The sequence below is a fragment of the Clarias gariepinus genome, chromosome 18 (genome assembly GCF_024256425.1).
Source record: "Clarias gariepinus isolate MV-2021 ecotype Netherlands chromosome 18, CGAR_prim_01v2, whole genome shotgun sequence".
In the NCBI taxonomy this organism is placed as follows: Eukaryota; Metazoa; Chordata; class Actinopteri; order Siluriformes; family Clariidae; genus Clarias; species Clarias gariepinus.
The window spans coordinates 10236877-10263808 of record NC_071117.1 but is presented as its reverse complement, the minus strand read 5'-3'; the positions used below and the strand labels follow the sequence as shown (position 1 = coordinate 10263808).

The 26932-nt window shown below is 39.8% G+C and overlaps 1 protein-coding gene across 4 annotated transcripts in view; it reads right to left on the bottom strand.

Moving 5' to 3' along the window:
• Window positions 1-20956, bottom strand: part of nfixa (nuclear factor I/Xa) — a 103003-nt gene extending 82047 nt beyond the window's left edge. For 3 of the 4 annotated variants that reach the window (XM_053476619.1, XM_053476624.1, XM_053476621.1), the window contains exon 1: window positions 20846-20956. In XM_053476619.1, coding sequence (XP_053332594.1) covers window positions 20846-20893 — 48 coding nt within the window. In that variant the 5' untranslated portion in view covers window positions 20894-20956. Of the gene's footprint in view, window positions 1-17579; window positions 17668-20845 lie in introns of those variants that run through there. The other variant, XM_053476622.1, reaches the window with a different exon arrangement.
• Window positions 20957-26932: the final 5976 nt, after the last annotated feature.

Genomic DNA, 26932 nt, shown 5'->3' with positions numbered 1-26932 from the left:
ACACTCATGTGGTTCAGATTCTCTGCTAGCGACCCGAAGGATACGAGTCTGTATTTCTGAATCAGCGAGCTGCTGTTAGACCCTTGAACGAGGCCCAAAATGATCATCTGCTCAGTCCTGTGCAGATTTGTCTCATCCACTAATGTGAAACGATGCTATGTAAAATGTCATATGGTAATGCTTATTTAATGGTGCATTAGATGTGATTAGTTTGACGTTTGATTGATTTCCGCCTGTGTTTATGAAGCTCCGCCCACAGCAACTTCAGTACCCTGAATAGAATGACTGACAGGAGGTCCGTCAAAACATAAACAAGCATTCCTGGCCCAGAAGCTTGGGTTACAAATGAGTTTTCTCATCAACATAACACAGTTTTGCAAAGCACATGGTTTAACCCATTGTAGTTGTTGTTGTTTTTTGTCTCTTTTTAAAGTTCTGTATATTTTCCAGATTATATATAAGGATAAAACAAAAGTAAAAACATCTCACCTTTAAAATTGTAAAGTATGAAAAAAAACCCTGTTTTATTTGTAATTTCCTGCACACACACACACACACACACACTCATGCACACGAGTCAGAATGGCCTGTAATCCATAGCTCTCTGCTGCTTCAAGATGGTGCCACGTCACAAGCTTACTTGGCTTAATGTCAGAGAATACGAGTGAAAAGAGAGAATGTGTGTGTGTGTGTGTGTGTGTGTGTGTGTGTGTGTGTGTGTGTGTGTGTGTGAGAGAGAGAGAGAGAGAGAGTGAGAAGGGAAATAAGAAAGACAGCCAGCCCAGTAGGGAAGAACGCTCCCATCAATTTATGAAAGACAAAAGGCCGAAAGCTGCAAGTCGGAAATGAAATCGCCTCGGTCACAAAAGCGCGGCTCTGACAATTTTAACTAGAGAGGGTTAGAAACACCTGGAAAACACATACACACACGTGCACACACACACACACACACACACACACACTGCCATTCTCTGTCATGACATATCAAAGCTTTAAACAGCTCTCTGCGATTTTCACACACTGTTTCTCCTTTTACTGAAATCTTTCATGTGACTTTGCACAATCCAAAGAAAGTATATGTGGTGTTGTATCAGTTCGAGTCGGAGGTCACTTCTTTGGTTTCTACCTAATCAGTGTATAATGCTGGCTATAGCATGAGGTGCGATGTTCTAAATCATCAGACTCTGGAGCTCAGGAGCTGGAAGTCGAAGGGGGACTGGGCTTTCTAGAGAGTTATAGAGACACAATTCATACACGTCAGTCAGACAGTCTGCAGTCAACGAGTCAGTACATCAGTCAGTCAGTACATCAGTCAGTCAGTACATCCGTCAGTCAGTACATCAGTCAGTCAGTACATCAGTCAGTCAGTACATCCGTCAGTCAGTACATCAGTCAGTCAGTACATCAGTCAGTCAGTACATCAGTCAGTCAGTACATCAGTTAGTTAGTGCATCAGTCAGTCAGTACATCAGTTAGTACATAAGTCAGTCCATCAGTCAGTCAGTACATCAGTTAGTTAGTGCATCAGTCAGTCAGTACATCAGTTAGTACATAAGTCAGTCCATCAGTCAGTCAGTACATCAGTTAGTTAGTGCATCAGTCAGTCAGTACATCAGTCAGTCAGTACATCCGTCAGTCAGTACATCAGTCAGTCAGTACATCAGTCAGTCAGTACATCAGTTAGTTAGTGCATCAGTCAGTCAGTACATCAGTTAGTACATAAGTCAGTCCATCAGTCAGTCAGTACATCAGTTAGTTAGTGCATCAGTCAGTCAGTACATCAGTTAGTACATAAGTCAGTCCATCAGTCAGTCAGTACATCAGTTAGTTAGTGCATCAGTCAGTCAGTACATCAGTTAGTACATAAGTCAGTCCATTAGTCAGTATGTCAGTCAGTCAGGATGTTAGGCAGTCAGTAGTTTACTCAGTGCATCAGTCAGTACGTCAGTCAGTACATCAGTCAGTCAGTGTGTTCGTCAGTACATCAGTGGGTCAGTTAGTCTGTCACTCAGCACATAAGTCAGTCAGTCAATCAGTCAGCACATCAGACAGTCAGTACATCAGTCAGTCAATACATCAGTCCTAATGGACTGACTGATGTACTGATTGCTTTACTCAATGACTGACGGACTGACTGACTGATGTACTGACTTCAGTCAGTCAGTCAGTCAGTCATTGAGTAAAGCAATCAGTACATCAGTCAGTCCATTAGTCAGTATGTCAGTCAGTCAGTACATCAGTGGGTCAGTCAGTCTGTCACTCAGCACATAAGTCAGTCAGTCAATCAGTCAGCACATCAGTCAGTATGTCACTCTGTACATTAGTCAGTGCATCACTCAGTACATCACTTAGTACATGAGTCATTACATCAATCAGTGCATCAGTGGGTCTGTCAGTACATCACTCAGTACATCAGTCAGCATCTCAATGTGTCAGTCAATAAGTCACTCAGTACAACAGTCAGTATATCAATACATCAGTCAGTTCATCAGTGAGTCAATCAGTCAGTCAGTAGCAATGAAAATAACAAAGAAAAAAATCTAAAAATCTAATTTGGAAGAAAGAAAGAAATATTGGTTATATAGGATAAGATGTAAATAAGGAAAAAAAATTAAAGTGAGCAATGGTTAGAAAAGAAGAAAGGAAACATGTTGTTGGAGTGATGTTCTAACAGTACAAAAAGTCTCCAGAGCTCGAACGTTTGAAAGGAAGAAAGAAAGAAAGTTCTCTGCACTTTTATCCATACATAAAGGATAGCCGGGGAGGGAGCATGAGAGAGAATGAGTGAGTAAGAGTAAGAGAGATACAGAGAGAAATATGTGAGTGTAATACTTCAGCTCTCTGTCTCTCAGCAGTGTTTCAGGTTAGTAAGTTTACGCTGCTGCACTCTCTCTCTCTCTCTCTCTCTCTCTCTCTCTGTCTCTCTCTCTCCGCGCTGAGGCTGGCCTCGTCTTCCTCTGTAAGTCACTCTGCATTAAAGTCTCTGCCAGATGCACGGCTCTAAACGTGAAGTCACTGCCAGACTCTTTCTGGATGTGTGAGATCATCACTCTCTCTCCGGCACAACACAGTCAACACTGTGCACTGACAAACACTTGAAAAATCTGTTTTAAAGTCGATTTGTGTCAGTAATCTGACGGCGTCCGCTGTAACTGTACTGATTAAAGCATCTAATCACAGGTCTGAGTGTTGGGATAAGCGGATCCTCTATTACTGCTTGGTTGAAACCCAAAATATCTGCTAATGGCGCATATGCTTGAACACGCGCCTAAGTGCGAAAAATCTACTAATGGTTCTTGGTGACAGATGCATTCCAGAGGGAACGTGGAAAGAGAGCTTTTCAAATAGAGGAAATTACTCTATCCTGAATGTAAACACACCCACCCACCCACACACACACACACACTCACATATTACATTTTCATACACACACCTGGCTGCTGAAAAGTCCCAGATTTATTTTTTAGATTGAAAAAATATTTCTAACAAACTAAAAGTGGTTCGAGTGCAAATTAGGAATCGCGCAATCATGCAAGACGCAATGCACTATACTGTAAGGACTTGATTTAAGAGGAGAGTGGTGAGGGGACGGTGAAGTTAAATCCTCTTCATTTTCTCGCTGATAGGACTTGGCAACCCGTAACACCCCTAAGCAGGATAATATGGTTAGCATTCCTTCACTTCCCGCTAAGAAATCCAATATGTGCGGATCATGGTTACGTGCCCGGGTGTACGCTTCCAGACACAATAAAGGGAAAAGGGTCCAGCCAAACGACTAGTGAGTTGCTAATGCTAACTATGGAGCGCTGGTGGATAGATGTTAGCATGGGCGGATAAACCAAGGAAGTAATTCTGAAAAGCGAATAATGGATCTGATCACAGGAGGTAGAAAGGGAAAGCCTTGAGGGGAAAAGGTGATATATATAAGTGGCTTCCCGTTAGCTAGCAAGTCCTAGTCTTCTAACGTCGAACACCGAAGTCTCCATGTCCTACGCCACGTTCTTCTCCCTCAGCTACTTCTTCTTGGATCAATCCATGTTGCCTGGGCACGGAGTCTAATTCCAGATAATTCCTCTGGCTTTGCCAAAATTCTTCAGCACTAACTCTTCAGGGAAGCAGCAATGACAAGTCCATTAAACACTCTTACATTCAAAAACAGCAGTTTGTTCATCCCAGCGTCATCAGCTTGTGGAACAGAAAACCAAATACAGATTTATTCCTTCATTCATTTGTCTTCATCAAGCTCAGAGAGTTATGGTAAGTTCCATAAACTGGCCCAGGAACAGCAAATGTACAGCAAGGCCAGTTCATTTCAGAACACCACCCACTCACACACACATACTTACACCTAGGGGCAATTCGAAGTCACCAATCCATCTAATGGCATGCTTTATGGAATATGATGAAAACATGGAGAAAACCCACACAGACCCCCATGTTCACATGGGTTTCCTCAGGTTCTCTGGTTTCCTCCTAAAAACAGGCTGTGCTGTAGACTGGCTACTTTAAATTGCACGTGGGTGTGTACTGTATGTGCGTAGTGCCCTGAGATGAACCTGGGTGTTTTCCAGCCCCAGGGGATACACTCCGAATCCACCATGACCCTGACCTGAAGAGGAAAGCCTGGATGAAAACTGTAGAGAAGATTGAACAGTGAATGTGTTTCAGCAGAACCTCACTCATCATACATTTAAATGAGGTACTAGAATGAGTCACGGATCGTGCCGAAATTCATTGCAAAGCTGTCTTGGTTTATGCAAGTATAAGCAAGTCCAAGTCTTTTAGCCTGAAGCATGCAGCGAGTCTCATGTATTATATATCAAGTCCCAAGTCAACAAGCCAAAGTCAAGTCCTAGGTTTCTTTCTTCATTTCCTTCCTCCTTTTTTTTTTTTTTTTTTAATCATCGTACCACCTTCGACCTATTTATTTATATCAGTTACATGTACTAATACACCAAGGGAAACACAATACGCCGGTGTGTTCTTGTTTGGCACAGTTTAGCACATGCAGGATACACAGACATAAGCCTCTGCCCATGGCTCACAGTGTGTATGATACTTATTACACACCTATCTGGCCACAAGCCTCAGAATCGTTTACAGGCATAAAAACAAGTGGCACAATTATTGCAAGTATTACTTTCAGAAGCAGCATGGGGTGTGAGCAGCTTCTGTTTGATCTTCATTAGGATGCATTTGCTAGACTGCCAAGATTACATTTGCTTCAATTTGGGCTACCTATTGCAATAATATTCAGTGACAGGCAGAAGAGATGTTGCAAGGTGAGCTAGATAAGACAAGGCTAGATGAGATGAACGCTCCGTTTTGATGAAGATTGATTTAACTCTGGTGATGTGGAGGTTGTTTGCCCTGACTCTAGCGCTTGCAGGATGAACTTCTAGAGAATTTATGCTGGTGGTGTGTATTGTTTGAGCGTGTTTAGCCAGAGTTAAAGAGTACACGATTTATTTAATTAAATCAATGTGTCAGGTCCTGATTCAGAATCGATTCATACTTTTTGAGCTATTTAGAACATTTTTTTGTTTTTTTAAATACTATAGGGTCCAGTCCAATCCCAATCCAAGGCAGTGCACACACACTACGGACACTTTGGAAACGCTGATTAGCCTTACCTGCATGTCTTTAGACTGTAGGAGGAAACTGGATTACACTGAGGAAACCCACCAAGCACAGGGAGAACATGCAAAATCCACACACACAGAACGGAGGTGGAAAATGAACCCCGGAGGTGCAAGGCCACAGTGCGAACCACTATGAATACTTAGTAGTAGTGGTTTTTAAAATGTAGCTGCTTGAGACAAATCAGCGTTAGTGCCATTGAATCGAATTAACCAAAAGCCCACCTAAAGGGTTAACTCCACCCATACGTGATGAATGTTTCAAATCGAAACACTAAAGCTTTCCTGTTTAAAACCTGATCTGTCCGATCCTCTTTGGGGGATTTTTAACCAGAGTGGGAAAAGTATGAGTCACACTGATGATGTCAGATACCAGTGATTGGTTTTTATCATTGAGGGGCAAGTCCTACTTGATGACTTCACCAGATTCCTTTGATTCCTTCACTACCTTAATTTAAAAACCGGTTTCTTTTGAGGATAACAACCAAGAAAATTAGACAGCGCCATGCAGGCCCTAACTAGCCTTGACCCTGTCCCAACTGGCCTAGTTTTGGAAGTTCTGTCATTAGAACGCATGCAACAATGCCAAAAAGAAGTCCCAGCCACGTCGTTTCACTTCACACGTCTTTTTTAATTTTTGGTCCTCTGGGTTTTCCGTAGTAGCGGCTTCACAGAGAAACTGGCAGAGTTCCACATGCTCACGGCACAGCGCCTTCAGGTTAGTGTCTGGATTTCACCACCTCCGTGAAAGGCAGTCTAAACACACATAACGCAGGAGTGCGGCTGGACACACACACACATGTACCTAAACACACATAGCTGGGGAATGAAGCACGACATCTGGCGCGCTGCCACCGAGCTATAATCACATCCGTGCAGTTCTATATGGCTCTTCAGACCTCGCTGTCTGCTAGAGTCACTACAGAACTACAGATTTGAGGTCATGTGTAAAATGATGCATTCAGACAGAAACCGAGTGTTTATAAGAAAATTCCATAAGAACAGTTCTCTTGTGCAATTTAAAATATCGCTGACTGCTCACTGAGTCCACAGATTATCATGTCAAGTTGATGCTTCCTAATACGGCTAGTTCCACAGGGGCCCGGCTTGCTTTTAAGGCAAAGTGTAATAAAAGTGTCATTTAACTCGTATAAAGGCTTTTCTTAGCAATTTAGCCATATATCTATTGATTTTTCTGACATTTTTATTCTGTTTCTACTGTCTCTGTGCCTGTTTTTCTCTGTTCCTCTACAAGACCTAACATATTTATGCTAGCTAGCCAGAGTGTACATTTTTATGTAGATCTGCATTTTAGCTATTACTGTAGCTATATAGATGAATCAAAAGTCATTGAATTGTTCGAATCTTTGACACATCGACTGTGTTTAGCTGCAGGTAACCATTTAAATTGAAACAAACTTTTTTAGATGGTTTTATGGCTAGGTAATGAAAGATTATAGTGGTGCGGTGGCTTAGTGGTTAGCGCTGTCGCCTTGCACCTCCAGGATCTGGGTTCGATTACAACCTCACAGTCTGTGTGCATGAAGTTCACATGTTCTCCCCACACTTGCGGGGTTCCCTCCAGGTACCTTGGCGAGGGGTAGCTCAGTGGTTAAGGCATTGGACTACAGTTCGGAAGATCCCAGGTTCAAACCCCACAACCACCAAGTTGCCACTGTTGGGCCCTTGAGCAAGGCCCTTAACCCTCAACTGCTCAGATGTATAATGAGATAAAAATGTAAGTCGCTCTGGATAAGAGCGTCTGCCAAATGCCTAAATGTAAATGTACTTTGGTTTTCTCCCACAGTCCAAAGACAGGCAGTCTAGGCTAACTGGCATTCCCAAATTGCCCATAGTGTGTGAAAGCGCATGTTAATGTTGACCAGAGGTCCTTCTACGGTTGTAAAAACTGGAATAAATATAATGGTAATCATCATTGGCCATGTTAACCATGTACCCTAGTTGGATGTACCTGTATCTCAGAATTTCCTGAGGTAAATGTTCTGACTGAAGTCAAGTTTATTCCTGATTTATGTCACATCATATTTAGATTTTTGTTTTTGTGAAAAACATTGATCATTTAGCTTTAGCTGCAATTAGCTATCTAGCTATCTAGCTATCTAACAGTAACCCAAGACATACAAGAAAAATTACCAACATAATTAAACAAAAACTAACTAGCTAACTAAGCCACCTCATTAGCTGACTAGCTGAGATAAAACAGATTAACACTATACTGTACATTTACAGTACAAAACGCTAAGTACTATACAAGAGCGACAACATGACAAACAACATGACACAATCCAATCCTTTGGTGATGAGGTAATGAGTTGAGGTAGTGATATGGGAACGGTTAACATTTCTTGTAATTAGCAGCGAAGATCTTTGCGCAAATAGCAGGTAAATAGCTAGTTTGTATGCTAGCTACAATTTGTTGTTTTTGTGAGTTTGCTTTTTTTATGTAGTGTTTTCTCACCGTGGCAGAACCAGTACGCATTCAGTTAGTACACAGCAACTTCTATCATATTACAATATGTCCTGCCTGTGTATTGTTTGTAAATATTATGATTATGCTAACTTACGCTTTCGCTAGCCTCACCAGTCATTAGCTAAATAGCTCTTACTCTGTTCCATATAGATTATTTACCTATTATTTTTCTAGCCTTTAACCATCACTGTATTATGCTGCAGTCGCTGTATTTTCCTGTTCTTCGCACGTTCTTGCAGCGGCAGCACAACTGCGCTTTTAATCGTTTACATTCCTCGTTTTATTTCTGCGCTGTGCTGCAACCTGTGGCAGTGATCGCTTAGAAACGTGAACGAGAGCGAAAACAAGAGAGAGTGAGAGCGAACCACAGGAATGCCTACATCAGCAAGATTAATGTTAAGTGCGTTAAAGACACACAAACTTTCTTTCTTGCCTACAAACACACACACACATACACAGGCACACAAACACACACACTCTTTCCCTCTTATGCGCACATTTCCCTTTGCTTGGTGCCTGGCTCGGTGCCACTCATTCTTCTCGTTAAGCGTCTACGGCTGCAGCCTATAAGTAAATAAACAGTGATCCCTTCTCCACCCCACCCGAAACCACCTTCTCCCTCTCCGCAACTCGTTTAAAAAACCGCTCTCCCTCCCTCTGCTCGTTTAGAAACCACCATCCCTCCTTCTACTCCTTTATAAACTGCCGTCCACCCCTACGCTCATTTACAAAACCACCATCCCTCTCTCCACTCGTTTAAAAGCCACCATCCCCACCCTCGTGTCCGTCCCTCCGGCTGCACCGCCTAAGGGAGTTTTGGAAGTGGGGATGGGGTGGTTGTGGGGGGGCTGAAGTGGGTGGTGGGTAAGGGGGTAGGACGCGGTATGTAATGTGCGCCATCGGAGTGTAGTTTGTCTACAACATTCCGCAAACATGATGCGTTCCAAGCCGGAGCAAGTGAGATGCGAATGAATGATTACAGATTACACTCTGTTTAGCATGCAGATTATTCGGCATCTCCGTCCGTCTTCGGTAATGCGCAATAACTTTAAACACTGATCCGGAATTGCCTACATGTGTGGATTTTCATCTGCTATTATGGTTTATTTGAAAGATAATCATCGCGGAGGTCCTATGGGATTAAGTATCATTATCAGATAATCCAAGGCACACCTGGACCTGATTAGAACCGATCCTACATCAAACTCACAGTCTCAGAAAGAGCACAGTTGGAACTTGGCCTTGGGCTCGGATTAGAGCTTCGAATGCAAGCTATTATTATGACATTTACAGACTTGTACAACAGCAAGCAACATATGCGCCGGCGACCTCCTGACATGCGCCGTGTAGGGAGATGTCACGATTTTAATTATCACCGCGCCGTTCTCCAGAGACATTCAGGAGTTTGAGAAAAAGCCTTATCCAACATTTATTTTAATCTGTACACCTATAAACACCTGTACACACAGGCGCACAGGGATCAGCAGAACAACAGCGTCAACCCTTACCTTATCACCTAAAAATAAAATAAAATAAATAAAAATTACCAGTGTAGTCTGTCAATCAACATTTTATTCTGCTTTACGGAATTTGGTAGACTTCTTTATCAAGGGCAATTTACATTTTTATTTCATTATACATCTGAGCAGTTGAGGGGTCAGGGCCTTGCTCAAGGGCTCAACAGTGGCAACTTGGTGGTGTGGGGTTTGAAGCTTGGACCTTCCAATCAGGAATCCAATGACTTATCCACTGAGTTACCCCTACTCCTATTATCATTATTATATTACTCAATTATTCGTCTGTTCAATCTACTCGATTTAATCCTTTATCTCTACTTTATTCTATCACTCACTTCCATTGCACTCTACTATCCATCCATCTAGAGCACATGACTTTGGAGTGTCAGAGGAAACACACACTCCATGCACACAAGACCAGGGATGAAACTCAACCCTGAAGGTGCACGTCTCCAGTGATAACTAAATGTCAAGCCGCCTGCACCTTGTTATATTCTGTTATTTTATATTAGTCCTTTTTTATTTTAAGTGTTATTACTTGTCAGGTATATTCTCTTTATTCAAATATGCTTCACATTACCCTGTGACATATACTGACTATATGTAAAAAATACTGTCTCCATTGCTGTTGGATATCCAAAATTTCCTTTAAGATCAATAAGGTATCTATCTATCTATCTATCTATCTATCTATCTATCTATTATTTCGTTGTATTCTATCCTTGAATTCTATTTGTTCATTGTACTACACTCTATTTCACTGTATTAGTCCGTTCTCATTCAATAATCAATTCTTAAACTCTGTTGGATTCTGTTTCTATAAATTCTTTATTTGGATTCTATTTTTATTTCTATATTTGAATTCTATGGTTCAACTTGAATCTATTCATCTTTTTCACTATTTTGTTATTCTTTTCTATTAATTTACTCATTTCTATTATTATTCTAATTCATATTTATTGATTTATCTAATTTATTGTTTCATCCTTCTCTATTCTATCAATCTATTATTCTTTTCCACTCTACTCTTCCTTATTCTTTTACTCCATTCTGAAACATTACCTCATTCTACACTATTATTCAGTTTTGCTTTGTTCTGTTTTTTTTTTTTGTCTTACTCCTTTATCATATCTAATTTATCATTCTATTTTATTCTTTCATACCACTTTTCTACTATAACCCAGTATAACTAGGCACTAGGCTTATGAAAGCTCATTCACGAATAGCGGCTTTTTATAGTGCAATGTCAGAGCCTGGTGTTAGTCTTCAGTGCTTCATGTCCAATCATAGCACAACCCTGACACACCAAGATTACCGGGCTGCTACCGGACTGGGCTGCTACACTGGGACACTTTGTCTTGCCTGTAAAAGCTTTTTAAACTTTGATGTAAAATCCAGGATATCTGTTAACCAAATCTCTAACTGTAACACAAAGGATGCTAGGATATATTGCACACACACATATATACAGTGTGTATACACACATCAGTCAGCGCTCCAGTGCAGGAATGTGGTATAGGCATAAGGGTCGACATCCCAGCTCTCAGTGTGTACAATATATCACAGACTGTAAACAGTGCTCTCTGGCAGCTGGCACGGTTCGGCCTCGGAGTTCACGTCAGGTAACCGTATTGTACATTACGCAACGGCGTGGCGATATTTCCCCGACAGATGGAGAGACGCCAGCCAACGCTTATCTACGGACCGAGCTGCGCACTTTGGACTAAAGGTCAGGAGAACGATCCAGTCTGGAGAACCATGCACAAAGACCACATAAAGTGCCACCTGTACAAAAAAGTCTTTCCACACTAAATCTTTCCACAAAAAAAAAAAAAGAAAAAAGGGCAAGTCAAATAAAAATGATTAGGTTTCTAATCATCAATTTGGGAATGTGTATTCTATTTAGGCTGTTTTTATTGCCAGCCTTTTTAGACACACATCACAGGGATGACTGATCTATATTAGTCTTTCTGGTATGGATGAATTACAACAAGCTGTCCGCATATCCAACACACACACACACACACACACACATACACACACACATGCATAGACAGAAATAAATGACCTTGGATGTGTTCTATCAATACAACAGTACTGATAGTGTGAGTTTGTACACACACACACACACACACACACACTTGTACCAAGCGCAGCCCCTTGCATCATACTGTCACAAGTCGTGTCAGTTAACAAGCCACGCCAACTTATTTAACATTCCTCTGCTTAGTTTTCTGTTCACTGCCCATGACCAGAAGATGTGGACAGAGGCGCATAGTGAAAGATCCCACAGGCCCGACAGACGAAACGCACCCAAGCGTGGTGCGCGGTCCAGAACGGGACTTTTCCATGTAACGTGTTAGGAACTGACAAATCGAAAAAACATGAAATTATGAGACGCTGGAGGATTGTGTGGAGTTGCGGCAACAAAGTCCCGAAACCAACTCCGGTTACAGGAGGAGTTAAAAAAAAAAAAGAAGAAAAAAAAAGAAAAACAGTTCAGGACAAAATATGAAGTAACTGTTATGAAAGGATCTATTATGACATGGCTCCACACACTGAAGTGATTAGAGGTTGTGTGGTTATGTAATGCATGTGTGCGCGCATGTGTGTGTGTGTGTGTGTGTGTGTGTGGGTGCATTAGGGGGCTATTTGCTCATACATAGAACTGCTACCATGACTAAAACCTCTGGTTTGAGGTGAACGCACAATCATGGCTGGAGGTAATAACAGTTTCGTATGGTAACAGAATACGTTGCAATGTGTTATCAATTTATTTCCAAAATACCACAGCGCTCTTAAATTCTCCATCCTGATTGGCTGATTTGTTTTATATAGGAGCAGCATTAGTACTGATGTACTGTGGTTCCCACAGGTTGGTTTTTATTATTTCTATAGTGACAGCTAACACAGAGAGCCGTACGACAAAAGCTACACAAAAAGAGATGTTTAAGGAAGGAGTCTCCAGTGTCGCTCATTAGGTTCGTCACGACAGAATAGTCATTGTTTTTTTTTATATACCTTCGAGAGACAAAACAACAGGAAATGTAACTATAAATTGATTTTATTTTAAAGTACGTCGCAGATTTCTTAAGTTTTTGTGTTGCTGCGTTACGATTGGTTACAAGAATTCAGTCTTGTCCATGATTGGTGAGATGCAACAATAAGATCAGTTGTAAGTGTTTGCAAGAATAATATTGAACCTACTGAACAGATCACTCCCATTGAAGATTCTTTCAGATCAGGCAGAATCAGGTCAGACTGGCCTATAGTTTTATTCCGATTGGGCTATTATTCCCTTTATAATTTAAACATTATATGGCCTTTGTATGTATATGCACCTCGTGGTAATTTCCCCAGAATAGACCACCCCAAGTGTGTTTTTTTTCTTTTCCTTTACTATACTTGTGCTGTATTACACACAGCATACAGTACATGTAATATCAGCGTACATTAGTACAGGAGGGAAAATCCTCTAGCGGGGATTTCATTCCTGAGGTGAGATTGGAGATCGGAGACGAAGCCCATGTCGTTCTCTGACATATAGACCCGCAGGGCTGAGAACTTCCTGAGGCTCAACTCTTCATTTCCCCAGACACCTTTAACAAACTCAGCGATCTCACCTCATCAGTTCACGGCTTTCTGCCTTTCCTCCTCAGCTCGGGTTATGAAACATGTCTTCGGTTTAGATTCGAGTCTTTCAACGCATCAAAAACGCTTATTCATTCGAATACGTCCCTGTTCACCCCTCCTGCAGCAAGAACCATCAATCATGGATTCGTCTCGATTCCCATGAATAGTCGTGGCACCGTGGAGTGGATTTTAGTCCAAAAAAAAAAAAAAAACTCACACACACACACACACACACACACACACAGAGATAGAGTACTCTGGTTTTATGGTGAGGCAATTCTTTAGACTGAAAAATATGCTGCAAATTCCCTTTCTTTAATTTTTGTGAATGAACCTAACAAGTAAACAAAGCTAATACCTCCCAGTTTAGCACTGTTTTATTCCCAGCCCAAGGCATTAATAATGTTCTGACAATGCTTGTCAGTTCACTTCCTGACTTCTCAGTATATATAAACACACCTGGACCTCTGACTGATTAAGAAGTCTTGCCAACTGTTACAGACGTACATGTCCTGAGCCTTGCTTCTCCACTAATCTGCTACCATTTTTTCAAATGAGTGCTGTTCAAGCCAAACCGGGACTTGTGATAACATTTTTGTTGAATGAAGGTGAGGACTTCAAGCACAGTAAAGTGATGTGAGTCTTAGCTGCTGTAAAACATTCGAATGCCGCGGACTTTTAAGGAAGAATGCACGTCCGTGAAGGGCAGTCATGGCCGAGGTGGATCGGTACCCACTGTGATCTGAACTGCACACTCAATCATTCACCAACACCACTTGCACATTACAGGAACTCGGCTGGGAGTTATCGCCACATCTCCAGTACAGACCTCCCCTCGCTCCAAGCTATTTCCACATGTTTGGGTCATTGAAGGAGTTCCCAGGAGGCCAGCGTTTCAGGCATGGGCAGGCTAAGAAAACTTTCTAACTTGATGGTATCCAAGCAGTAGTGAAACACTGGGATAAGTGCATTAGTGTAGCAGGAGATTATATAAAATTAAGAAAATAAAGCTAGTTTTTACTCTCATAACTTTTCACTTTTTTTTGTTTTCAATAGTCTCGGACTGCCTTGAACACTCCTTGTATATTGCTTTTGTTACTCAGTGAGTGTTTTCAATAGTGTCTGATTATCGACACTGATTCTTGGCCCAGCTCATTCTTTCAATTTGTATCTCAAACAACTTCATAAAACAAAAGAGCGCTGGTCTGATCGGTCGAGTGCCCAATTCAATAAGCGCATCAATTTCACTGTTTCAAAAAAAAAAAAAACCATTCGTAAAATTTTATGATGATGAATACAGTGATAAAACTTACTATTTTGCCTCAAAGATCTTGGTTCGCTTTAAGACAATCGAGGATTAAAGAACGAAGCTCGCTTACTTAAAACAACACTTTACAGTTTTTTGTTCGTGACTCGCATTTCAAGGTTTTCCGTTTTTCCCCAACTCCCATGTGCATTTAGGAAACCCGTAGCATAAGTAAATCAGTCATGGGTCATCGGCTGCTCGAGTCTAAACGAGCCAACGGAGGCTTATCTGATGATGAACGAGAAATGAAATCATCACACGGAAACATCTGAACCGTACGAGAGCACGGCCGTAATTTAAACAAATAAAGCATTCGAAGGTTGGTTTTGGCAGGGCATTTGTCCTAGACTGGGCTTTCACTGCATTACTGTAATTCCATGAACTTTGCATTTTTTGCATGTGCTCTGTGCATTAGAAAGCCAGCGCATGATCAGAGAGGAAAATCAAGACAAAATCTAAAGGAAAAGAAATCTTGGAGCGTCGTAATGAGGTACAAGATCGAATTACTTCTGCGAATAACTGGAGAAGAATCAGTCAGTTCTATATTATATTATTAAGCACACTCTTTATTTAGTATGTAATTACTCATCATAACTTTAAAATCAAAACTTCATATAAAGCTTCTTTTTCTTTTATATTTCAGCATGTTTTTTGCAAATATAAATAAGATACATTCTTTACATGATTATTACATGCATCTATTAAATTCCCTGTTTTTCTCAGTTTTGAATTGTTAAAAGTAGTGATAACATAAAGATGTAAATGAAATCTCACTTGTTTTTAAACATTTTTTGAATATTTTCCATTTTAGTTAGAAATACTCTTAATTTTAATTCCAATAATCATGCAACAAGTTCTTGCCCTGATTTATTATCTCGACTCAAAAGACTGCTTGTGTGAGAATGCTGCGAATTTTTCATGTTTGTTTCAGAAAATGGTTTAGAAGACCTAATTATAGTGGTGGTTTAGGAGAAGAGGAGATCAGACAAACGTGAAATGCTGACCTACTGAATCTTGGAGCCCAGCATAACACACACATACTGTATATACACACCCTTACACTAGCATTTTTTTTGCTTTTCATCTGCAACTTCGAAAATTCTAATTCACGGTAAATTCAACTAAATTCAACAAACATCTAATAAGCCTGGTCATTTAATGCAAAGGTTTTTTTAAAGGGAATTTCTGGGAAGCCAGCATTTTAAAAGTGAAGCAGCAGTTAAAACATGGCTCTGTCATCCTGAGAAGATTTTCAGCCTTGATGGTATTCAAGCACTAGCGAAACGCTGGGATAAGTGCATTAGTGTAGCAGAGGATTATATGGAGGAATAATGTGTTCTTTTTTTTTTTGCACAATAAAAGTCCTGGTTTGACTTTAACACTCCTTATATTACTTTTTAAAAATGAGACTACTTGTGATGTTTTAAACTTGTTATATAAAATATACGAAGGTATTCATATTAAATAAAATATAATAACACATCGACTATTACTATTACTATTGCACGAGATCAGATTGCCTTTTAGCAGTCATCAATATTGTCTAGATTTTTTGAATGGACATAATTATTTTATTAGAACATATTTTTACTAATATAATTTCGTACAAAGTATTTTATGTTAGTGATAGAGAAAAAAGGCACTTATAAGTATTCTTTATGAAACCGTGTAACATGGAAATTTTAACGATTTGAATCAACATTAATTAATCTAACTTAAAAAATAACTTTAGATTAGGGTTAGTTGAGGAGGGTTAGTGTTTGTAATTTCTGTCTCAGTGTTGCCAATTCAGTCAACAGATTTAGCAAATTTTAGAATCATCTTACTGATCACTGATCACCACTATTGCATCAGGTCTGCTCCCATTGATCAATCACCGATCAACATTATTCCCATCAATGTATAATTTATCATAACTGTTTCAATCGAATAATCACTGTTCCACATTGGTCGATGGAAACAATCACTGATTACTATTGTTCCCATTGACCAATAACTGATTACTATTGTTCATATCAACCAATCACTGATTAACATTGATGTATAACTCATCACAACTGTTTTATCAACCAATCACTGATCAGCATCCGTCAATAAAAACAATCACTCATTACTATTGTTTTATTGACCAGTAGCGGATAACCACCGTTCCCATTGACCAATCACTGGTCAGCATTGTTCAATAGAAACAATCAGTGGAAGCAATCACTGATCACTATTGTTCCTATCAAACAGTCACTTGTCACCATTGTTCCTATGGATTAATCACTGATCTACATTTTCCCATTGAACAGACACTATGCTTCTCAAAACCCCTACACTGATCACTGTTTTTCTCACTGATCACCCATCCTCACAATGACCAATCCATCCATCCATCCAGGGACTGCTGTAGTCCAACAAGACACAGTGAAGGGCAATGGTGATTATCATTGTGTTTATTCTCATTTTACGACCATGGTGGGACATTCGAACATTGACCAATCACTAATCACTATTAATCCCAACAAGCAAAGACTAACCACCATTCTTCCAAACTGACCGATCACTGGCCACCTTTCTTCCCACCGATACAGTTTGTGCCACCATGTGCCTTATTTCATTTTGTAAGTAATTCGCTTTTGATGCCATAACCACAGAATTCTTCTTTCTGCATAAAACAAACTGTAATCTTTTATTTTCGTCTCAGGCAGAGGACTTATTCCGTTCTTTTCTTCTCTAGAGCGTCTCCAGGAAATTCCCATTTAACGTAATTTGATATGCAAATAATCATGACGAATCGACGATTATGCAAATCATGGCGTCACCTAGCGACTTTTTGCGCGTGCCTTAGCTACCTTTGAAAAGAGTTGGCAGCAGTGCTTCAGTACACAGCTCAGAGTTTAAAGCTAGCTCAATCATCACGCTGAAAAAAAAAGAGAGTCTAACGTTAATAACTCGAGCAAGCAGGAGAAAGCATTCAGGAGATTCTTAGATGGCGTTCGATCACCCACAGACTCGCTCATGTAGGGGTCAGGTGTCTGGCCAGGACAGCACTCTCAGCCTGCACGGAGGCTGCGGGACTCAGCAGGGCTGTGCTGCATGCAAACCGCCCAGATCTCTCGATGCGCGTAAACGTGGCCTGGAGTGAGCTGAGCCAAAAACCTGCGATCCGCGCCGCGGCCACCGAGCACAAAGACGGCATTCATTAGGGGAAAAAGTCCGAACTCCGTCCGAGACCCTGGCTGTGATCCAAATCCCAAACTTCGGTGCTGTGCACTTGCATACTAACAAGTGAGTTTTATTAAGTGCACGCTCCGGCACGCACGGGGGAGAAAGATTTACTTATAATATACTAAGTGCACGCTCCTGCATGCAAGAGGGAGGAAGATTTACATATAATGTACTACGTGCACGCTCATGCATGCAAGGGGCAGAAAGATTTACATATTATATACTAAGTGCACGCTCCTGCATGCAAGAATGTGCTCTAAAGGAGCAAAAAGATTTACTTGTAATATATCAAGCGCGCGCGCTTTGCTGTGCGTGTCGCGTGCGCTAATTAACGTTAATTAAATAGGAAGACAGATGTGCAAAAGCTGACCCCTGACAGCTATACTGTTTACGGTATCTATAATTATTTATCCGAGCATAAGGACGTTCATCTTTCTGTCGCGGTTTATTCCGCCAAATCACTCGCGACAGGATCACTTTCCCGCGCGCGCCTGAAACAACACTGGATCCTGGATCTGGCTCTCTGGGCTCGTGCACTTCACACGTGCTGCCGCTTATTCAGTTTGAGTATTTACAGGACGTGCAATGTGCTGAGCAGAAGGCTAATTACACTGATTACCCAAGCACCTTGGGCGACGTGAGGTGTGTATAATCCATCAGCTGGTTTCCCGAGAACCTGCCGGGCCAGAGCGGAAAAACATTTCAGCAGACACGAGCAAACATTTCGGCTGAACTGTACGTCTGTTAGAGCCTGCAGACAAACCTCTGCTTCTTCAGGATCTGCTCTGTGAATGCAGGGGATTCACTGCATGCACACACTGCATGCACACATGCACAACAGGGAAAACTACAGCCTCTAATGATAATAAAAAAAAATCTTAAAGATTAATTAATATCATTTACCATATATCACTAAAACTGCTCTCACAGGTTGACACACAGGATGTGTTTAGCTTTTTACTTAAAAATATATATATAAAAGCAAAACTGGCCTCCAAAAAAATCCCGCAGTCTACTATTCATATTCATTATTAATAATCATATTTTCATGGAGCGACTCAGTGACCTGCAGCCTCCGCTCCTGGGCCTGCAGGAAAATCACGACACTTGCCAGGAACCCGAGGCCAAGAGCAAACTCTATGAAATGAAGCAATAATAATAAGAATGATGATGATATTAACAATTAAATGAATAAATAAATAATAAAAAGTAGGAAATTGCATATAGGAAATATTTTTTAAATAAATATAATCTGGTTTGCGAATAAAAATGTCTGTTCTAAATATAATGTCGAGGCTGAGGCTTTAGTCAGAATCAAGCTTTATGCAAAGTCTGGCCAACAGCTAAAGTTTTGAGCCAAACACTAAAAAAAAAGAAGAAAGAAAATTCGGGTCGGGGTTTAATAAATAAATAAATAAATAAATAAATAAATATTCTCCTCTCATACACTCGCACATACCCTTAAACTTGTTTTTTATTTTTAAACAGCACTTATAATGATAATAATAATAATAATAATTAACAATACAGTTAATTTCATGCTCACATTTAATTTGAATTCATGAGCTCTGTGCACTCGTTTATTATATAAATTTACATACTCGTCTACACATCATTTTCAGATATTGAACCAAAAGACATGAGGGACAGGCTATGCACGAAAATAATGAATAAATAAATAAAAATAAAACAGCCAAATGTTGATGTTAAGAACATGAAAAGAAATGGAATTATTATTATTATTAAATTCTCAGATGAATAATACCCATGTGGATATCATACAGGCTGTGCAAGAGTTAGATCCAAGATACGACTGAGCAGCATGCTGCACTTTTCAAAGCAAGACAAGGAAAAAAAACGTTTTGAATGCTGTTCATTTATTAATTCCAAAGAATTAAATTAAGTGCAAAAACAACCTATTTAACTGTTGCACGAAAGCTAATATCCTTAGGACATTTGTGACTTTTCCCCCATAGGTTTGCATTGACTTAGGTGTTCAGATGCAACATTTTACACAGGGTGTCTCTAAATCACACATATATTATAATAAGAAGAAGAAGAATGATGAATGCAAATAAACTGGTGAGATATTCATCCTGATCCCAACCCGTGAAAAATTTCAATAACATCAACAGGAGCAGCAGCAGCAGAAGCAGTGTGTTGCAGGTTGCATGCTGTTAGAATAATGCAGGTGCACTGCCAGTCTTTAAAATAAAGAGTTTAGTTGAGCTGAAGTCGTTTTGGACTATTCTGCAGTTTGTCTTAACGGCTATGTTTTTTTTTAAGGAAAGAAAGAAAAGAGTCATGTGCATACTGACAGCTGTTCATTCTGTCATCTTAGTTCGGATCCAAACCTTTAGGCAAAACTGATGAAAAACAAAAACCAGTTTAAAACAGAGAGGGAAACGCAAAATGCAAACACGGTGTTAACACGAAGCGTCCCGAATACGGCATAACACGGCGGAACGGACGCGCGCGCGTGAGCACGAGAGGGGAAAACGATCACGCCGTCCGGGATGTCTTAGCATTTTTGCACATAATATTTCATAACACGCATACAGTGCAGTATGCATGGGTTGTTGTTGTTGTGTGTGCGTTAGTGTGTGTAGCTGTAGATTTTGTGTGTACGCGCCATTTTCTCCGAGAACCCATGTGCACTGAGACAAAACAGATCCGCGCGCTGGAAAGATGCCACGCACGAGGGGGGTTCGAGAACCGGGAGAGCGCGCGCAGGGGAGGGCAAGAGCGCGGAAGAGTAAAAAAAAAAAAAAAAAAACACACACACACACACACACACAAGAGTAAAAAGGAAGAGCAAACACCCCCTCCTCTGAACACACACACGTATACACACACAGCACACGCGCGCGCACAGTAGAAACATTTTTTTTTTTAAATATCAAAAGCAAGAGATCAAAAGCAAAAGTTGCAACAAAATCACAATGCACATGCGCAAAACATCAAAACTGATCATAATGCATATATATTGTTATTATGATGATGATAATGATGGTTATGATTATAATGATTGTTATAGTTGCATTACCTGTGTCAGGCAGTACGGAGAATACATAGCTACTTCGGAATTAAACATTGGAGGAGCGTTTACAGAGCTGAATGGAAGTTCGCAGTGTCGGGTCGCATAGCAATAACTCGCGCTCCTGCCCCGCCCCCCTCCTCTTCCTCCTCCTCCTCCTCCGCCTCCCCACTCCTCCAACAAACCCCGCCTAGGAGCCAGAAAGTGAAAGCTCAAACTTTTGGCAAGGAGGAACACGAACAAGAAGAAAAACACAACACGCGCGCGCGCGCGCGCGCACACACACACCATGTCCTTTTCTACTTCTTTCTCTCTGTACGTCTTTTCCTCTCCAACTCCAATCACATTTCAAAAGCAGGTTTTTCTAAAGCACCTCAGCTCACACCCAGACTTTAAGTCAAAATAAATGCTCTCACCCCATCAACACTTCTGCTTCTGAGGGAAAATCCATACTACCCCATATTCTTTCTGTATGGGTTTCCTCAGGGTTCTCCGGTTTCCTCCTACCTCCCCCAAAAAAACGTGCAATATGAGTGACCTGGCTATGCTACTGCTGTACGCGTTTGTGGTGTGGGGTAATTATAAGGACGTTAAACCTCAGGACAAACAACATTTCAAAGTGGAATTAAAAACAAGTCTTTTGTTTGGTTTGTGCGACCGTGTGAAGCTCATATAAAACTACTTTTAGTGCACGTTCACAGTCACAATCCTGAGTTGTGACTAGAATGGATTGGAAAGGTTTTATTATGTTTATATATTGTCATATATATTATTTTGCCATCTCTAATCCAACTGGGGAGGCCTTGTATTTATTACCATTTTTCAACCGTGGTAGGACCTCCAGTTAACATTCACATATGCATTCACACACTACAGGCAGTTTGGGAATGCCAGTTAGCCTAATCGGCATATATACATATATACACATCACACTAGTTTTCTTTTCCTAAAGTGTGTATTCATTTTTTTGCTGACTCTATATGTGTGTGTGTCACTTACTAACTCTATATACATTATACAGTTATGCAGATAACCCAGTACTGTATAATCACTGCACACCCTTGTTATATAATATTTATTATATACACAGTACCAGTGTGTGTGTGTGTATATGTGTGTGTCACTCACTAACTCTAATTACATTGTACAGTTATGCAGATAACCCAGTACTGTATAGTCACTGCACACCCTTGTTATATAATATTTATTATATACACAGTACCAGTGTGTGTGTGTGTATATGTGTGTGTCACTCACTAACTCTAATTACATTGTACAGTTATGCAGATAACCCAGTACTGTATAGTCACTGCACACCCTTGTTATATAATATTTATTATATACACTGTACCAGTGTATCCAATACTGGAGATCTCAAAATTATCAATTAACACACATGCCACATATATTACATAAAGGTCAGAACTGATAATCGAAAAGACTTCCCCAAGCTGGTTGTTGGAGTTGAAATTTTAAGTCAATCAATAGTTGACTGGAAACTTTGACTTGTTGTAGGCAGGAAAATATAGGTTGCAACTTTGCCATCAATACAGTATCAGTTCCGCCTATGTGCATGTGTGTTGCTGGACCGGTGTCATATTCCAGGTGTATTCCTGACTCACCCAACAGTCTTCCCAAAATATGTTGCAACCCTGACCAGGACTAAGTTCTTACTGTATAATGTACTCCTTAAATAAAAAAAAAGAGTTCTTTAAGAGAATCTCCCATAAATTGTACACTCTCACAAATCTTATTTAGGGTATTTGTAAGGTACTAAATAGTATATTTTCTATATAATTTAAGGTACATAATCAGACCCTACTGACTACCATCAAATCTTAATTTTAAAAATTAATTAGAGCTACAGAACATGCATATACAGTATATATATATATTATTCTAGATACATAAAATATTAATTTTGTTATGATTCAGTACTAAATATTGACAAAAATGTAGTAAGATCTATTAGTAATAAATATTATTAAATTAGATAACCATGAAAAACAATTAGATAACTGTAATATCAGAAAATAATATTATTGTAATTATAATTGTATTAACAACATTATTATTAATTAGTAATATAATATAATATTCATTTGCTGACATTATAATTGTATTGTTATAATTTATCATACTATCAAATGTACTATTGTCATATCATTCAAAACTGCTTAATGGTTCTCAAAGACAAGAAAAAGTACTGTTTGGTACCTTTTTTTTTTTTTGAGAATGTCCACAGTTGCAACCAATAGGGTTTTCCTACAAGAAAAGGAATTAAAATCCAGCAACCGTTGACTAGACAACCTACAATCGAAGATTATGCTATTTACAGCTGCATTTTATTTCATTTTATAAAAATTTTCTTTACACTTATGTTTAGTAGAAGTGAGAAACAAACACTACACTCCCAGAGTAAAGGCTACCCATTGGATTTTAGAGTGAACACACTGTTCATTGTGGTGGTGTCTTTTTGTACATTCGGTTAGTGAAGAGTGTACACTCGAAGACATTTACATTGTTCTTGGCTGGAAACCCAGAAATGAGCTCAGAGCTCCCTGAAGCATTTCTATAGACTTCATATTTATGCGAGTGCGATTCGATAAAAACAAAGTCTTGCCAAGCTCATTTAAATACAATTGCAATTCACTTCACAGGCAGCAGAGGCACCATTACAATCTGTTCAGTTATCGTAACACTTTCAGGATGGATAAATGGTTGGAAAGAAGATTCTGCACAGAGGGTGTTTTTTTTTTTTTGGTTTGTTTGTTTGCTTTGTAAAAATTATATTAGCTTGTTTTAAATGTACAAAATGTGATGTAAAGACATTCCGATTTGGAATTTTCCTTATAATTAAGTATTTATTCCTCTTCGATGATGAAGAAATTAGTTCTTTACAGAAACTACTTCTTTTACCCTCATGGTTCTTTTACCCCTTTTATTCCCCATGTGAATCAGACTAAAGAAACCACACCATTCCTTTATCTTGTGACCTTTGAAATTAGGTGTCCTAATAACCTAGTTGGCGAGACAAAATCCTTTGGCTAGGCTACTAATAATCAACTTATAGTCTTGTGTAAAAAAGAATAAAACAGATAATATTTTGGCAGGAGCCTCATACTCTATAACTAAGCTACTCTGTGTGCTTAATACACCATAAATAAATAAATAAATAAATCAACAGATTTATTTTTATTTTTTCTGACTGTGACTCACCTAGCAGGCCATGTACAGTCCCCACATCCTTTGGACCACTAAACCAATGTTTTTTGATCAGCTTACTATTAAAGGCTACGTTTGCCTCTAGTTTAACATTCTATAGGCTTACCATGCTATTATTCATGGCTGGAAAAATTTAACTGGCTCTCTGCTGAGCATGAGGGTTGTTTTACAGTCAGAAAGTCATCTAAAATATGGGTGAACATAAAAAATAAGATGTATTTCTATTTAAAAAAACAATTCTTTGAACAGATATAGTAATAACTCAAGTTCTGCAAAAAGCAAATTTGAACTTTCCCACTTGTTAGGTGCGTGTTAAAGTTAATGAATTGGTTTAAATAAATTGGACCAAATCCAAATCTGTGAACATTGCTGGATGTTGCATTGAGTTTTGATAACCGTCCATGCTTTGATTCTTTCCCTCTTTAAACTGCTATATGGCCTCTATTTGCATAGGAGAATGTGATTGGCTCTTATATTTTATGATCTGTCACTTCCCTACCTACACTTCATGTACTGTTTCCAGTATAACACTTTAAACAAGCAATGAAACCAAATGTTTGGCCATTAGCCCATTGTGGGTGTTACCTTAATCACACACTATTCATTCGTTCGTTCATTCATTCATACATCTTCTTGTACAGGGTCCAGGGGCCTGGAGTCTATTCCAGGAGACACCCTGGACAGGGCGCCAATCAATCACAGGGGAACTGGAGAGCGCCAATTATCTTAATCTGCATGTCTTAGGACTGTGAGAGGAAACCAAAGTTCCTGGAGCAAGCCCACCAGGGAGAACATGCAAACGCCATGAAGAGTTTGAGGCAAAAATCGAACCCTTGACCCTGGAGGTGCAAGGCCACAGGGATAACCAGTATGCCACTGTGCCACCAAACCCTATTTACGTTTTATTAAACTGGGATTCTTAGGGCTTCTTTAGAGAGTTACAGTACTCTTATCTATATCCATCCATCTATCCATCTAGTAACCTCTGAAGTCCAACTGGGGATCGTGGAGGCCAATGGTGACCCAATGGTATTTATTCCCATTTTGTAAAACCGTGATAAGACTTGGAAACGCAGATTAGCCTAATCTGCATGCCTTTGTACTGTGGAAGGAAACTGGGGTACCCAGAGGAACCCACCTAGCATGAGGTGAATATGCAAACTCCATGCACACAGACCCAACATGGGAATCGAACCCAGGTCCTTGAGGTGCAAGGTGACAATGCAACCATATGCCAACCATATACCTACATAGCAGTTTATATTTTGTAAAACCATTTAACAAATCTTCAATTTGTTCTCTAAAATTGTTACACTTGCCCATTTTTTCCTTTCCAACAAATTGGCTTCGAAAACTGACTGTTCACTTACTGCTTAACATATCCTACTTCTATATAGGTGTGATTATAACAAGATAACCAAGGTTATTCAATTTGGGTCATCTCAGCTGTAAGTGTTTTTTATTTATTTTTATTTTTTTTACGATTGTTTGATGAATAGCGCCACACACTCTGGGGTGTTCTAAATTAAGAATGTAGACTAAACACACAGTTATATGCCAAATTGTCTTTAAACCTTTTGTTTTTGTTTATCCAGTCATGCCAGTCAGATAGCTAATCAGCTAAGTGTAGCTAATCTTTGGTCTGATGGCCTTTTGCTAAATGATTTGCATTCATTGTACGGGATTGACTGGAGGATGTAGGATTGATTGTCGCATGATCTGCTGCTATTTTCATACGTTTATCACGTTTGGTGACACAATGGCGTAGTTACACCTCCTGGCCATGTGTGTGTGAAGTTTGCATGTTTTCCCCGTTCTTGGTGGGTTCCCTTCAGGTACTCTGATTCCCTCTCACAGTCCAAAGACATGCAGATTAGGTTAACTTGCGTTTCCAAATTGCCCGTAGTGTGTGTGTGTGTGTGTGTGTGTGTGTATGCGTGCTCCCTGTGATGGATTGGCAACCTGTCTCCTAGGATAGGCTCCAGGCTCTCTGTGACCCTGTACACAGGATAATGCGGAATAAGAATGAAGACAGGTAAAAGGTATAAGAGGAAAGAATAAACAATTAATAATCACGTCCATTTAAGCCTTGAAATACTTTACAGTCAGTGAATTTTGGTGATTAACATTTATTGTCATGCATGGAGTAAACCGAAGGTCAGTACGTTAAATGAAGGTTGGGTAGCTCTAAAAATCTCAGACCATAATTCGACGCGTTAATTTAACAATGAATCACGTTCACGTTTCACGTCATGCGTTGTTGTGGCTACGCATTCCTCATCTTGATTTTTTCAGGAAACAACTCAATCCTTCTAACCTTGACATTACTGAAATATATCTTCAAATTTGAAGCAAAGCTACTGAAACCAACACGTGCATGACGACGGATTTTAACATCACGAATAATTAGAAGTTGCTCTGAGGCTAGGCAACCAGTAAAACAAGCTAAATGTTCTCCAGGAGAATGAGATGACTGAAAGAAATGGGAGTGAGAACATGGCCAGTAGAGGAACAAATCATATAGGGGAAAATAGACAGCTAGAGACAAGGAGAGAGTACAAGAAACGCATGAGAGAAAGCGAGACAGACAGAGAGAGAAAGAAAGAGAGAGGGCATAGAAGGGTGAGACTGCTTGGATACCCGGTTTGTCTTACCACGCCCAAGGGCAACAACCCAAATAACTGCTGCATAGACCAGCACAAAGTCTACACTCACACACAAGTAAGTCATTAAACACACTAAGAGTGTGAGGTAAAATAAAAAGAAATCATTTAATTTTTTACGAGCGATTTTTTTATTCCTACACACACGCAAACCTCTCTCTCTCTCTCTCTCTCTCTCTCTCGCTCTGTCTCTCTCTCTCTCTCAGCC